The sequence below is a fragment of the Scyliorhinus canicula genome, chromosome 2 (assembly GCF_902713615.1).
Source record: "Scyliorhinus canicula chromosome 2, sScyCan1.1, whole genome shotgun sequence".
NCBI lineage: Eukaryota > Metazoa > Chordata > Chondrichthyes > Carcharhiniformes > Scyliorhinidae > Scyliorhinus > Scyliorhinus canicula.
The window spans coordinates 76,121,953-76,137,775 of record NC_052147.1 but is presented as its reverse complement, the minus strand read 5'-3'; the positions used below and the strand labels follow the sequence as shown (position 1 = coordinate 76,137,775).

General features: G+C 48.3%; 1 protein-coding gene across 1 annotated transcript in view; it reads right to left on the bottom strand.

Annotated features, from left to right (window-relative positions):
- Window positions 1–15,823, bottom strand: part of ttc6 (tetratricopeptide repeat domain 6) — a 564,332-nt gene that overhangs the window by 451,753 nt on the left and 96,756 nt on the right. The window contains exons 2-3 of the mRNA XM_038780915.1: window positions 2,308–2,427; window positions 206–454 (exon numbers count right to left, since the gene is read on the bottom strand). Coding sequence (XP_038636843.1) covers window positions 206–454; window positions 2,308–2,427 — 369 coding nt within the window. The remainder of the gene's footprint in view (window positions 1–205; window positions 455–2,307; window positions 2,428–15,823) is intronic.

Sequence of the window (15,823 nt, the reverse complement as noted above, 5' to 3'; positions counted from 1 at the left end):
ATTGTGGTGGAGGCAGATTACATCAAGGCTTGCAAAGAGAACTGAAGAGAGAGGATTTGTAGGGCTATAGGAAAACGTCTGGGAGTGGGACGGGCTGAGTGGCTCGAACAGAGAGCTGGCATGGCCTTTTTTTGGGCTGTAACCGTTCTATGATTCAGCAGATGAGATGCTCAAAGCCATGCTACTAAATTATTTTAAAACTTACCTCTCCACGTAATGCAAGAACCTTTTCTGCTTCCTCATTGGTTAGAGCACCTAGCGAACTGCCTGGAACCGCAGACGTAAATAGTATTGAAGGGGTTACTTGTGCAAAATTAAATGTATCCGTAGATGTTGGTGTTTTGCCTGTTCCTGGAGAGGTAATTATACTTATTGGAGCGCTGTCCAAATCCCTTGTGGTTTCTTCCACCAATCTGACTTTATGATCAACTTCTGTAATTGATCCTGTAATCTTCTGAATAATGTAAAAACAAAAATAGCATGATTAATTTTAGAGAGATATTTTAATACTCAAGAGATAATTATCTGAATGGTTGGAAAATCTTGCATAGCGTAGCCCTTTTTTTTGATACATGTATTCATGGGGCAGCAGGAGACTAAAGTTGGAAAATTGCCCCTTCAGTTAACCACTTTCAAATCCATTACTTAAATTTTAGTCTGACACCTTTATTTGAATGGTTTTATGCTTCAATATATTATGATTTGTTTATTTCTGCTCCATCCATGTTATAAATTACTTTCTTCCCTGTGCAATATACCACTCACTTTATAATAGAACATAGAACAGTACAGCACAGAACAGGCCCTTCGGCCCTCAATGTTGTGCCGAGCCATGATCACCCCACTCAAACCCACGTATCCACCCTATACCCGTAACCCAACAACCCCCCCCCCTTAACCTTACTTTTATTAGCACACTACGGGCAATTTAGCATGGCCAATCCACCTAACCCGCACATCTTTGGACTGTGGGAGGAAACCGGAGCACCCGGAGGAAACCCACGCACACAGGGGGAGGACGTGCAGACTCCACACAGACAGTGACCCAGCCGGGAATCGAACCTAGGACCCTGGAGCTGTGAAGCATTTATGCTAACCACCATGCTACCCTGCTGCCCCTAATAATAAAATAGAAGCATCTCTGCTTCTCTTTGAACACCTTGTAAGATACAGTTAATCTGTATAAAATGTGGGCAGCGTGACAGCACAGTGGTTAGCACAGTTGCTTCACAGCGCCTGGGTCCCAGGTTCGATTCAGATTGGGTCACTGTTTGTGCGGAGTCTGCACATTCTCCCTGTGTCTGCGTGGATTTCCCCCGTGTGCTCCAGTTTCCTCCCACAGTCCAAAGTTGTGCAGTTAAGGTGAATTGGCCAGGCTAAAATTGTCCAAAACAAAGGTTAGGTGGGTTACTGGGTGACAGGGTAGAGGTGTGGGCTTGGGTCGGGTGCTCTTTCCAAGGGCCAATGTGGGCTCAATGGGCCGAATGACCTCCTGCTGCACTGCAAATTCTATAGCACTGCATTTAAGCTGGGTTATATCCTGCAATCGTGGAGGTCAGCAAGCAGCACAAAGTTCTCATGCTGCCTGTATCATCTCAATTAGGGGCCAGTAATCTCTCACCATGATACCAATGCCCACAAATGAGCCATTTCCAATTTTTTGCCCACTATCCCAATGATCCCCTTCCTAGACTCCCTCAACATCTGAGGAATCACGTCATTTGAACCAGAGGAGTTTTTAACTCTTCAGTGTATTAGGGCAACACGGTGGTGCAGTGGGTTAGCCCTGCAGCCTCACGACGCCGAGGTCCCAGGTTCGATCCCAGCTCTGGGTCACTGTCTGTGTGGAGTTTGCACATTCTCCCTGTGTTTGCGTGGGTTTCTCCCCCACAACCCAAAGATGTGCAGTGTAGGTGGACTGGCCACGCTAAATTGCCCCTTAATTGGAAAAAATTAATTGGGTAATCTAAATTTTTTTTTAAAACTCTTCAGTGTATTTAACCTATCAAAAACCATGTTCATTTGCTTTTGAATCTTCCCTCCCTCTATTTAGGGAGCACGTTATTCCAAATCATCTGATTGAGATGTAAACTTACTAAGTTTGGAATCACAGCAAATTCCTCTTTTCAACAACTCGTGAATAAAATCCAAAAATTCTAATTCATTACATCTTTTTCAGTTTCAACATTTAACTTAATGTGACTTTACACAAGCCATGAATCATTTCATCATTTTTAAGTTGAAACATGCTATTCAAACAAATACATTTCTTTTACATAACAGCAATTACAGTTGAACCTTTTTTACCTTTTTAATGTGCTTTTCAGCTCTCCGTTGGGAATCTGTCACTGATGTCTTTCCTGCAGGGGATTTCGGGGAGACTACTTTATCTCTTTTTTTCTGTGCAGCAGTGACGTCTGTAACCTCCTTTAAAATGAAGAATTTTTTGGATTACTTACTTATGTTTTAACATTAATCTGATATGCATGCCTATACTTTTATTATAATCCTTGAGATACCAAACACTAGAGGATAGAAATACCCCTGTCACTAATGCTCAGGATTTGTGAAAAAAACAATTTCTTAAATAATTGACAATTGAACCTTATTTTTATTTTTTAGAAGTCATGTGTGTATTGAAACATCAGGTTAAAATTAAGCTACAGACACTGCAATTCAGAAGTAATTCAATAAATCTCATACAAAAGCAAAACACTCCAGATGCATGGAAGGGTGCTCATATGGACATGTGACTGGCAGAAGTCTGCAGAGCAAGTGACATCAATTAACTTCTGATTTGGCACCTAACTTGCTATTTTGGACATTGCCATTATTAAATATTCCCATCTGAACAAGAGACCGTGCCCACTACCATTCTTCCCACCCCCTTCCCCCAACAAAATCCCCACCAACCCTGTTCCCAATCCCCGCCACCATCAACACTATTTAAAGACATCAACATGGGGTTTTCAAGGTGAGCTTCTTTTGACTTTCTCTTTCTTAGTAAAAGTACCATGCACTGTGTTGCTGGAGGTGCTCTGACTTGGAATCTGAAGGCAGTGGTGCTGGACTTTTCCAAGGAGTTCATTAATGTTTGAAAACTGTGAGCAAGACACCTACAATCATTCATGGGGGCTAAAGGTATAGTTCCCCTTGGGCTCCAGCACCCCAGGGAGATGGAGCGCAGGCAGCAGAGGGGAAGCTGTGCACGGAGGCAAAAGGAGCAGGCTCTCAATAGAAGCCCATTCTAGCTTTGATATTCAGGATGCACTTCTCCAACATCAGCTTCAGCCAGGAGCAATGTCTGAGGTGTCTACAACACCTGAAGGTGGGGGTACCGAACAGTGCTGCCTTCTCGAAGCAGGTCTGGTATCACAGAGAAGGGTGGAGATGGTGCTGCCAGTGACTGTGAAAATTATCTTAAGTCTCAATTTCCAAGCTCATGGATCCTCCCAGACTAGAATTGGTAATATGGTCAGCATCACTGAATTGTTACAGCACAGAGGAAGGGCATTTGGCCCGTCATGACTAAATGGTTCTCCGAATGAGCAAGTCACCTAGAGTTATTCCCCCACCTCCTACCTGTAACCCTGCAAATTATTCCTTTTCAGATAATAATCCAAGTACCCTCTTGAATGTTGTGATTGAACCTGCCTACACCACAGTGTCAGGTGGTGTATTCCAGACCTTTAGCGACAGAATGCATGTGCTCTCTTACTGCCTGTAATCAGTATGATTTGTATGATAAGAGGTATGCATTTCCTTACCCTTTGAGTATGTGTTCCAATTAAAACACTCACCAACATGTTTTTGTGAGTTTCAATTAAAAATTATTATTTTTATCATGCATTTAGCCCAAATTAACACAATGTCACATACTCAGGGGGACCGGGGGGGGGGGGGGGGGGGGGGGGGGGGGGGGGGGACTGGGGCTAGGGGCAGGTGCAGAGGTACTGAGCACCATGGGCCCCACTGTCAAGATCGGCCAGCTATGTCGCAAGATGTTGCACAACTACCTCAGGGAGGCCAGGATGAGTAACCAGCCCCATGCCCCTGATTCCATCCCCGTCCCACATCCCTCACACCCGTAGCCGCCATTCCCCTATCAGGCAGACCAGTAGGCAACGCTGGGTGTGGATGGGCAACCCCTCAGGTCGGGCCACCATCACCACCACTATGCCCCTGACACCAACCCCTATCCCACGCACCCTTAGCACCCCGCCCGCCCCCCATGAGGACGATCAAACTCCACTTGCCAGCAAGCCATCTACACCCCACCCCGCAACACAGGCCAACAACCATACCACCCACCATCACAGGGTGCCCTGCACATGCACACACAGGCCACTAGCCGCGGACCCCCTATGCTTCCCGCATCTGAGTGTCTTACATTATGCATTATCTGTCCCCCAGGAGAATGCGGCCCACAACCATGGAGAGATAGAAAGCAGACCGGCGGGAGCCTGTTGAACCTGCAGCCCCTCAATACCTCTGAGCGGAGGGCATTGGACCTGTTCCGTGGTGCCGGACAGCTGGCAGTCGCCAAGGCGGAGGTCAGCATCCGGGAAGCAAGTGAGCCCCGATGGATTTAAGGGGCGGAAATGGCGTAGTGGACTAGTCACTGGACTAGTAATCCAGAGAACCAGGGTAATGCGCTGGGGACATGGGTTCAAATCGATGATGGAATTTGAATTCATTAAAAATCTGCAATTAAAAGTCTTAAAATCCATCTGGTTCATGTTCTAAGGGAAGGAAGTCTGTCATCCTTACTTGGTCTGGCCTACATGTGACTCCAGACCCACAGCAATTTGGTTGACTCTTAAATGCACTCATAGATGGGCAACAAATGCTGGCTCAGCCAGCGATGCCCACATCCCATGAATGAATAAAGAAAAAATGTCGCAATTGCACCCCCCCCCCCCCCACCCCCCACCACTCCCTACCACCACCACACCACCACCCCCCCCCCCCCCCCCCCCCCCCCCCACGCTCTAACCATGCATCTTGTCAAATGTCTTGCAGGATCACTTGGCGACGAGTTGAGCCCATCCGGCGTCCCCTACCCCAACACCACAAGCATCCAGCAGCGAGGTGGGACTGCTGGTATCATGAGCCCCAGCTTCAGGCCCGTGACACCCAGAGGACAAGTCCAGGGACAACAAAGGAGTCTGGGGATAACACTGTCACGACTGCGGGCATCGATGACATTGGTCGGGTGCTAGTCACAGAGGGACATGGCACAATCACTGAGTGTTGTGGCACAGTCCCACAGGGACGTTGCCCAGTCCCAGAGGGACATAGCACAGTCCCTGTGCTCCATGGCTGAAAGCACGAGACCCTGGTCAAGATGAGAGCGGGCCTCCAGGACTGGCAGTGTCAGGTGGCGGGAGCCCCCAAAGCTCACTCCAGCCGCACCCCCAACATTAGGAGTAGCCCAGAGGCCTGTGGGCACCCTGAAGGAGGAGGAGGTGCTGGCGCATATGCCGGTGACTCCCGCAGGGAAGGTTCCTGAATACCGCAGCATCCCTGAATCACTCCCTCCTGTCCCTGGCACTTTCAATGGTGCATCCATGGGCTGAACAGGGTGACACCACGCCATCTGGGACATTCAAATGACTGCCGGGCCCGTCGAGGCCTGGTCGCTGCAGGGGACGGCCGCTTAAGGAGACCTGCATCATGATTAGCTCTCATGGTAGCAACGTTGGATGGAGTCTGACTCGTGCCCTGGGTAACGCATTCCACCGTCTACCCAGGTGAGCCGCGGTCACAACACGGGATTCACAGCAGGCCGTCTCCACTCCTGATGTACCGCCTGGGGAACCACCTAGAAGGGGCATTATGGCCCGTAAAGCCAGAAAACTAGATACCATTTAAGTTGGCACAGGTGCAAGAGACAGGATAGCGTTAGGGGCTAGGATACGTGTATATATCACAATAAACACCTCTGTACACTAGCATTCTGATTTGCCTTGGTGCTCTGTTTGCGGGATGTAAGGGTAGGGCTGGGCTGCCGCTGGTGGGTAGCATGGGTGTCGGAGGTGGGCACAGGTAGGGCCCCTAGGGCAGCCACTGCACACTACCCTGGTCCCTAGCCCTGTCAAAAGACTATGAGGGATGGTCTACTCTGGACTGACCGCGGGGGGCGGGGAGGGGGGGGAAGCACAGGAGGAGGGGAGGCAGACGTTGGGGTGGGCTTGGCTCAGAGACCACAGTGCAGCCAACACTCACCGCTCCGGTGTCCCACCCCCATTCCGCACCCCCCCCCCCACCCCCCCCACCCCCCTTCACCATCACCACCTCCGCCACCCCAGGGATTCGATGGGGCTGTGCAATGGAATGGCCAGCTCATATGCAGGGGCCCAGATGGACAGTGGAAAGTGCTACTGTGGGGAGGAGTCAGACGTTGTCAAATGATGCGGAGCACCAGAGCTCATTGCAAAGCGTGTCCATCGCATGGACCATACCTGCTGTTATTCCCAGCAGGTCCACACCACACAGTGCAACAGTTTTGTATATCGGAGCGGAGGTTTGTATCACGGATGGGGTTATGGGTTGTCATGGGGGGGCAGGGTGCAGGATGCGGTGTTCCTGCCCCTGGCCAGCTCTGCCCCCCCAAGTTGGTGAACCTGGAGGTGATCAGAGCGCCCCGTGTGCATTGTCCCTGGTGCACATATTGTGTGGCCTCCCGGGCCTGCCCGGGCCCCTGTCCTGCCCATCCTAGCCCTCCTCCGCATCCTCCTCGCCAGACGAGGAATGACGTTCATCATCCTTCTTGCGCATGATCTGGCAGATATGTTGCACTGTCCCTCTGCTCAGCTGGAGTCTTTGGTGACATGCTAACATGTCGGCCTTTCAACCCCTGCAGACAATGGACAATTTGAATGACAGGCGCTGCCGGTACACACGAGGCATCATCATTTGCACCTCCTCCTCTTCGGCCTATTGGGCAGCCGGCTCGCCATCCTTTGCGGCTGCCTCCTGTTTCTCTGGGGTAGCCTCCGCTGCTATAGCTTCCTCCTCCTCGAGCAGCTCCAGCTCGTTTAGCCATAGGGTATCCCCCAGGGCTGCAGTGACCAGGAGGAAGGCCACTACTGGTTGTATTCCAATATCCATTGTCTGCAGGGGGTGAAAGGCCATCATGTTAGCATGGTGCAGACCCCAATGCCCAACCAGGTCCAACGGGCTACACGGTGGCCTCGATTGCCACTCTGGACACTGCCCCCACATGTCCTCCACCCCATCCCCGCACCCCTGGCCCCATCGGTGCCCAGCACTGTGGGGGCCTCTGGCCCTAGTACCCATCCCTGCTGCCAGGGGTATCATTGGCTGGCACTGCCCATGGCAGCGGTATGCTCCGTGGCCCCAGTCCAGTTCCACCCAACCTGTAGCAGCTACTGTGGTTTTTGCTCCAGTGAGAGCCGCATGATTCCCGTTGGCGGCTGGAGCCGGTTGGGGGGGTTGATTTGGCAGAGGGATGGAGCATGGGTGCGGGGGTAGTGGGGTGGGGGCACCCATATGGCCGGTGACCATCTGCAGAACCAGGGCAAGGTTGGATGGTCAGTGGGCTGCACACCAAGATGGCTACATTGCAGGCCGCGACAATGGCGGCCTGTGCCTAGACACCCCAGTCACGTGGGGGGGGGTCACCACAGCCCCATGTCCATCCCCCCCATCACTCCCCGTCCCCCCGACCATGGCAGGCCCCCCCCAACCTCAGTCAGCCTGGCCAGTGTCAGGACCGGCAGCCCGCAGTCGCACCTCTCTGTGTCCTACCTCCTCTCTCTCCGTCATCAGCCACAGCGCCTGTTCCTCAATTTTTAAAAGCACAAGTGAACCTCGCCGTTGGGAATTCCCTCAGTGGAGGTGGAGAATCATGGAGGCCTCGGAGAATACTGGGTCAGGCCCGCTAATGATATACAAACGGCGTTTTACTGTACATGTGGAGTGGAATGCGTTGACGCCGAGGCATCGGAGAATTGGGATTTGGCGTTAACCCAGCGTCCACAACGATTTTGGCGTCAAAATCTATTCTATGCCCAATCGCCTTTCCAGATTTCGGGATTGGCCGACGGAGAATCCCGCCCATAGAATAACGGTTGTGACATGATTCACTCATTTCCATTGATACAACTTGTTTTCATATGATATAATCAACAGAATCAGATACCCCAGTTCCATGGGCTGTCTTCCATGATTTCATGCTAATTTCAAACTCCTCTTTCTCCTATTCAATCTTTCTGACAATAAGCGTGAGTAATCACTGGAATGCTGCACAATCCTTCACTGCCTCCACCACACTGGAGTAAGTTTTCTTCATTTAGGTACTGTGGCTGCAAAGAAACCTTCAGATTTAAAGGCAAAAATAAAAATTTATTGCTGACTCCTTTTTCAACACAATTGTTCATTGTCCACTCTTGCATCTCACTTAGTTCCACCCTTATGCCAACTGTCCTTGAACCTATTTGCTCTGCACACAATTTCGATTTCCAGCCATCCATAAAAGTTTAACTATTCTTCTTGGTTAAAACTTTAACCCTCTATTTTTTGTTACAGTCAGGAAAGCAAGCTTATTAAAATTCCTTGTTAAACAAGTCCTGAAACCAAACAATGCATTATGGAACTCATTGGTTTGAGTTTTGTTCCAGGGTTTGCAAATCAACGTCAGGACCATTTCTAGTTCCCAACTCCATCGCGGTGCGGGACAGATTCACAGCCCTGATTTTATAGAGGTGGGCCATTAATTGCGTTTAGGGAAGGTTGGGCAGCCAATTGGCGGCCACAGGCGTGGCAATGGAAGAGGGCCTGTGCATGTGAAAGCCCAATTGAAACACACATTAAAGGTATTACTGTGGCTGATATTTGGCTGAAAAAATGGATGCACCAATGATGGAAGAAGAAAGACAAAGATGCTGGCAGCTGGGGCAATGTTGTCTCTGTTCCTTGAGGCAGTCAGGAACAGTAATGAGGTCTTTTTGGAGGGTAGCAAGAGAAGGCCTCACTCCCAAACCAGTGAGACCATCAGCAGCTGAAGTCAGGAGGAAATGGTGTGTGTGCTCGTAAAGCTTCAATGATTTTATTTGATCTGGCAAGGTGAATGCAATACCTCATGACAGACCTCTGGGTATTCAATCTCCAGTAGACACACCAGTTGAAGAGTCTTAGGGCGCATGCTGCTCCTGAACATGGGAGGAGTGAGTGCCAAAGGTACCTACTAAACCCTCAGTGAGGCCCAAAGCCATAGTTCTATTGAAGACTTGCCTGCAGTGATATAGATAGCTTCCTGTGTCACTGAGCGATTGGCATGGACCACAAAGACCCACAATGCCTATCTCTCTCTCTTCTGTCCTTGGAGAAGAAAATGGTTCACAATGCCTAAGAAACAGTGCTGGTAAGAGTAAAGCCCCCATCTGCACATCATCACTGACATTGAGGAAGTAGCCATGGAGATTGGCAGGATGGCCCCCCAAAAGTAGGTCTCATATTCCTGGTTGAAGTTGAAAATATATTGCAATCTGTAAATGCCCAATAGTAATCAAAAGGCTTAGCTACTTTCTGAAGTCCCAGCACTGCAGAGGATTCTGCTCTTCAAGGCTAGTTTAGGAACATAGGAACATCATTTCTATGATATCTTCTTGTGTTTCCTGCAGGTTCTGAGTTGAAGGGCGAAGGGACAGAATGACAGCATTGGAGCAAACTTTGGAAGCAGTGACATCTGCTTCAGTCCACTGGCTCCAAGGTCACTCCCACCAGATTTGAGCTGGAGATTGCCCTGCTTTATTAAATGAAGTCTGTGAATTTCAGTGGACCAGTCTTCATGTTGGGTTCCCTGTAGGTTTCCTTCCATTCCACCCAAATCAAACACGCTCCCATTTGAAATCAACCTCCAGATTTCGCTAAAGAATCTTACCGTCTGGTAACTCAAATATGAGTTGTATAAATTAGTTATTTCTGAAAAGAATCAAATTACAATGCCATTAGTAACCAACAGATTCTGTTTACAATAACAGTGTTCTGAGGTTGTGTTGTGGTATATACAACAGCTTGTAGCACTTTTTTAAAGTAGAATTTCCAAAATTATGCATAAACCAAGAGAGATATGGAAGCTATGCCTTTGTCATAATGGTGAAATGGAGAATTTGTTGTTCAAAAAAAGGATTTTAACTTCAATGTGTTGCTGGAACAATAAACAAGGGATAACCATTGTCGAGGAAGGATTGGTGAACGACAGCAGTCAGACAGAGCACTGTATTAAGCAAGTTGAAGTTCGTGAGGGGAGGTGATCAAGGGGCCAGTGATTAAGGGAAAATATCAAATCTAGAGGTGGCAAAGTGTGGGAATAAGAGCATTAGAGGCTGATGCAAACCTTCAACATTTAATTAACTTTGAAAATGAATATTGTGCATTAGTATGAATAAACATTCTGCATTTATAATCAGAAGTATTTTACATGAAAAAGGAGAATGTTATGATAGTAATTGTACCTTCTCATAGTTCTGGCATTGGAGTGTATTTGTTTCAATGCTAGAAGTATAACAGGTAAGGCAGATGAACTTAGAGCACTTATTAGTACTTGGAACTATGATGTTGTGGCTATCACAGAAATGTGACTAAAGGAAGGGCAAGATTGGCAGCTAAACTTTGGAGGATATAGATGCTTCAGGAGAGATTTCAGTAAGAAGTCTTAAACACCAGGTTAAAGTCCAACAGGTTTGTTTCAAACACGAGCTTTCAGAGCGCAGCTCCTTCCTCAGGTGAATGGAGAGGTATGTTCCAGAAACATTTATATAGACAAAGTAAGAGATGCTGGACAATGCTTGGAATGCGAGCATTTGCAGGTAATCAAATCATTACAGATCCAGGGAGAGGGATAATCACAGGTTAAAGAGGTGTGAATTGTCTCAAGCCAGAACAGTTGGTAGGATTTTGCAAGTCCAGGCCAGATGGTGGGGGGGTGGATGTAATGCGACATGAATCCAAGATCCCGGTTGAGGCCGCACTCATGCGTGCAGAACTTAGCTATAAGTTTTTGTTCGGTAATTCTGCATTGTCGCGTGTCCTGAAGACCGCCTTGGAGAACGCTTACCCGGAGATCAGAGGCTGAATGCCCTTGACTCCTGAAGTGTTCCCCGACTGGAAGGGAACATTCCTGCCTGATGATTGTCGCACGATGCCCGTTCATTCGTTGTCGCAGTGTCTACATGGTCTCGCCAATGTACCATGCTTCGGGACATCCTTTCCTGCAGCGTAAGAGGTAGACTACATTGGTCGAGTCGCACGAGTATGTGCTGCGTACCTGGTGGGTGGTGTTACCACGTGTAGTGGTGGTATCCAAATCGATGATCTGGCATGTCTTGCAGAGATTGCCCTGGCAGGGTTGTGTGGTGTCGTGGTCGCTGTTCTGAAGGCTGGGTAATTTGCTGCAAACAATGGTTTGTTTGAGGTTGCGCGGTTGTTTGATAGCCAGTAGTGGGGATGTGGGGATGACCTTGGCAAGATGTTCATCTTCATTGATGAGGAAGTCTTGTTCAAACTTGTGCATGAAGATGTTGGCATATTGAAGTGCGAATTTGAGGTGCCAACATCTTCATGCACAAGTTTGAACAAGACTTCCTCACCACACAGGACCTGCAACCGACGTTATACACCAGATACATCGATGACATTTTTTTCCTTTGGACCCACAGCGAAGAATCACTGAAACAACTACACGATGAGATCAATAAATTCCATCCCACCATCAGATTCACCATGGACTATTCTCCAAATTCTGTTGCATTCTTGGGCACACTCATCTCCATCAAGGATGGTCACCTCAGCACTTCACTTTACCGCAAGCCCACAGACAACCTCACGATGCTCCACTTCTCCAGCTTTCACCCGAAACACATTAAAGAAGCCATCCCCTATGGACAAGCCCTCCGTATACACAGGATCTGCTCAGATGAGGAGGAGCGTAACAGACACCTACAAATGCTGAAAGATGGTCTCGTACGAACCGGATATGGCGCTCGACTCATCGATCGACAGTTCCAACGCGCCACAGCAAAAAACCGCACCGACCTCCTCAGAAGACAAACACGGGACACCATTGACAGAGTACCCTTCGTCGTCCAGTACTTTCCTGGGGCGGAGAAACTACGACATCTTCTTCGCAGCCTTCAACACATCATCAATGAAGATGAACATCTTGCCAAGGTCATCCCCACACCCCCACTACTGGCCTTCAAACAACCGCGCAACCTCAAATAAACCATTGTTTGCAGCAAATTACCAGCCTTCAGAACAGCGACCACGACACCACACAACCCTGCCAGGGCAATCTCTGCAAGACATGCCAGATCATCGACTTGGATACCACCATTACACGTGGTAACACCACCCACCAAGTACGCGGCACATACTCATGCAACTCGACCAATGTAGTCTACCTCTTACGCTACAGGAAAGGATATATCCCGAAGCGTGGTACATTGGCGAGACCATGCAGACACTGCGACAACGAATGAACGGGCATCGTGCGACAATCACCAGGCAGGAATGTTCCCTTCCAGTCGGGGAACACTTCAGCAGTCAAGGGCATTCAGCCTCTGATCTCCAGGGAAGCATTCTCTAAGGCGGTCTTCAGGACCCGCGACAACGCAGAATTGTCGAGCAAAAACTTATAGCTAAGTTCCGCACGCATGAGTGCCGCCTCAACCGGGATCCTGGATTCATGTTGCATTACATCCACCCCCCACCATCTGGCCTGGACTTGCAAAATCCTACCAACTGTTCTGGCTTGAGACAATTCACACCTCTTTAACCTGTGATTATCCCTCCCCCTGGATCTGTAATGATTTGATTACCTGCAAATGCTCACATTCCAAGCATTGTCCAGCATCTCTTACTTTGTCTATATAAATGTTTCTGGAACATGCCTCTCCATTCGAAAGCTCGTGTTTGAAACAAACCTGTTGGACTTTAACCTGGTGTTGTAAGACTTCTTACTGTGCTCACCCCAGTCCAACGCCAGCATCTCCACATCAGGAGAGATTGAGGAGGAAGTAAAAGGGGTGGGGGAGTAGCATTACTGGTTAAGGAGAATATTATAGCCATACTGCAGGAGGACACCTCAGAGACCTCATACAATGAGGCAATCTAGGTCGAGAACAGAAGGGGCAATCACAATGTTGGGGGTTTATTACAGGATAGCAACAACCTTCGAGAGATAGAGGAGCAGATTGGTAGAGAGATTTTGTATAGGTGCAAAAGTAACAGTTGTTGAAGTAGGAGATTTTAACTTCCCCTATATTGACTGGGGTTCACTCAGTGCTCGGGCATGGATGGGGCAGAGTTTGTGAGGTGTTTCCAGGAAGGCTTCTTGATGCAATATGTAGATAGTTCAACAGGGAAGGGGCAAGACTGGACCTGGTATTGGGGAATGAGCCTGGACGGGTGGTTGAGGTTTCACTCGGGGAACATTTTGGGAGGAGTGAATACAATTTCACACGTTTTAGGGTACTTTTGGATAGGGATGAGGGTGTCCCTCGTGGTAAGGTGCTAAACTGGAGAAAGGCAAATTACGATAACATTAGACAGGAATTGAAGAATTTGGATTGGGTGCAGCTGTTTGAGGGGAAATCAACATCGGACATGTGGAAGTCCTTCAAGCGACAGTTGATTAGTATTCAGGAAAGTCACGTTCCTGAGGGAACAAAGGATAAGTGTGGGAAGTTTAGGGAGCTTTGGATAACGAGGGATATTGTGAACCTCGCTGAAAAGAAAAAGGAGGCTTTTGTACAGTCTAGAAAAGTAGGGACAGTCAAAACCCTTGAGGAGTATAAAGAAAGTAAGATCATAAGACATAGGAGCAGAATTAGGCCACTTGGCCCATCGAGTCTGCTCCACCATTCAATCATGGCTGACATTTTCTCATCCCCATTCTCCTGCCTTCTCCCCATAACCCCTGATCCCCTTATTAATCAAGAACTAATCTAGGGGCCTCACGGTAGCATGGTGGTTAGCATCAATGCTTCACAGCTCCAGGGTCCCAGGTTCGATTCCCGGCTGGGTCACTGTCTGTGTGGAGTCTGCACGTCCTCCCCGTGTGCGCGTGGGTTTCCTCCGGGTGCTCCGGTTTCCTCCCACAGTCCAAAGATGTGCGGGTTAGGTGGATTGGCCATGCTAAATTGCCCGCAGTGTAAGGTTAATGGGGGGATTGTTGGGTTACGGGTATACGGGTTACGTGGGTTTAAGTGGGGTGATCATTGTTCGGCACAACATCGAGGGCCGAAGGGCCTGTTCTGTGCTGTACTGTTCTATGTTCTATGTTCTATGTTCTATCTCTGTCTTAAAGACACTCAATGAATTGGCCTCCACAGCCTTCTCTGGCAAAGAGTTCTACAGATTCACCACCCTCTGGCTGAAAAAATTCCTCCTCATCTCTTTCAAAGGACATTCCTTTAATCTGAGATGGTGTCCTCTGGTTCTAGTTTTTCCTACAAGTGGAAACATCCTCTTCACGTCCACGCTATCCAGGCCTCTCAGTATCTTGTACATTTCAATAAGATCCCCTCTCATCCTTCGAAATTCCAACGAGTACAGACCCAGAGTCCTCAAACGTTCCTCATACAACAAGCTCTTCATTACAGGGATCATTCTTGTGAACCTCCTCTGGACCCTTTCCAAGGCCTGCACATCCTTCCTTAGATATGGAGCCCAAAACTGCTCACAATACTCCAAATGGGGTCTGACCAGAGCCTTATGCAGCCTCAAAAGTACATCCCTGGTCTTGTATTCCAGCCCTCTTGACATGAATGCTAACATTGCATTTGCCTCCTTAACTGCCGACTGAACCTGCACATTAACCTTGAGAGAATCGTGAACAAGGACTCCCAAGTCCCTTTGTGCTTCTGCTTTCCGAAGTATTTCCCCATTTAGAAAATAGTCTATGCCTAGATTCCTCCTTCCAAAGTGCATAACCTCATACGTTTCCACATTGTATTTCATTTGCCACTTCATTGCCCACTCTCCCAGCTTGTCCAAGTCCTTCTGCAGCTCCCTTGCTTCCTCAATACTACCTGTCCTCTACAGATCTTTGTATCATCTGCAAACTTAGCAACAGTGCCTTCAATACTTTCTTCCAGATCATTAATGTATATTGTAAAAAATTGTGGTCCCAGCACAGACCCCTGAGGCACACCACTAGTCACCGGCCGCCATCCTGAAAAAGACCCCTTTATCCCCACTCGTCGCCTTCTGCCAGTCAGCCAATCCTCTATCCATGCCAAGATCTTACCCTTAGCACCCTGGGCTTTTAACTTATTTAACAGTCTCCTATGCGGCACCTTGTCAAAGGCCTTCTGGAAATCTAAATAAATCACGTCCACTGGTTCTCCTTTGTCTAACTTGTTACCTCCTCAAAGAATCTAACAGATTTGTCAGATATGACCTCCCTTTGACAAAGCCGTGCTGACTCAGTCCTATTTTACCATGCACTTTCAAGTGCTTCGCGATCTCATCTTTAATAACAGACTCTAAAATCTTACCAATGACCGAAGTCAGGCTAACCAGTCTATAATTTCCCATCTTTATTTAACTGTAATACGGTTACATCTGATTCCAGCTTCTCCCTCTCAAACTGCAGGGTAAATTCTATCATATTGTGGTCACTGTTCCCAAGGGTTCCTTCACCTTAAGTTCCCTAATCAAGTCTGCCTCATTACACGTCACCAAATCTAGAATTGCCTATTCCCTAGTAGGCTCTGTCACAAGCTGCTCCAAAAAAACATCTCTTAGACATTCCACAAATTCCATTTCTTGGGATCCACTACCAACCTGATTT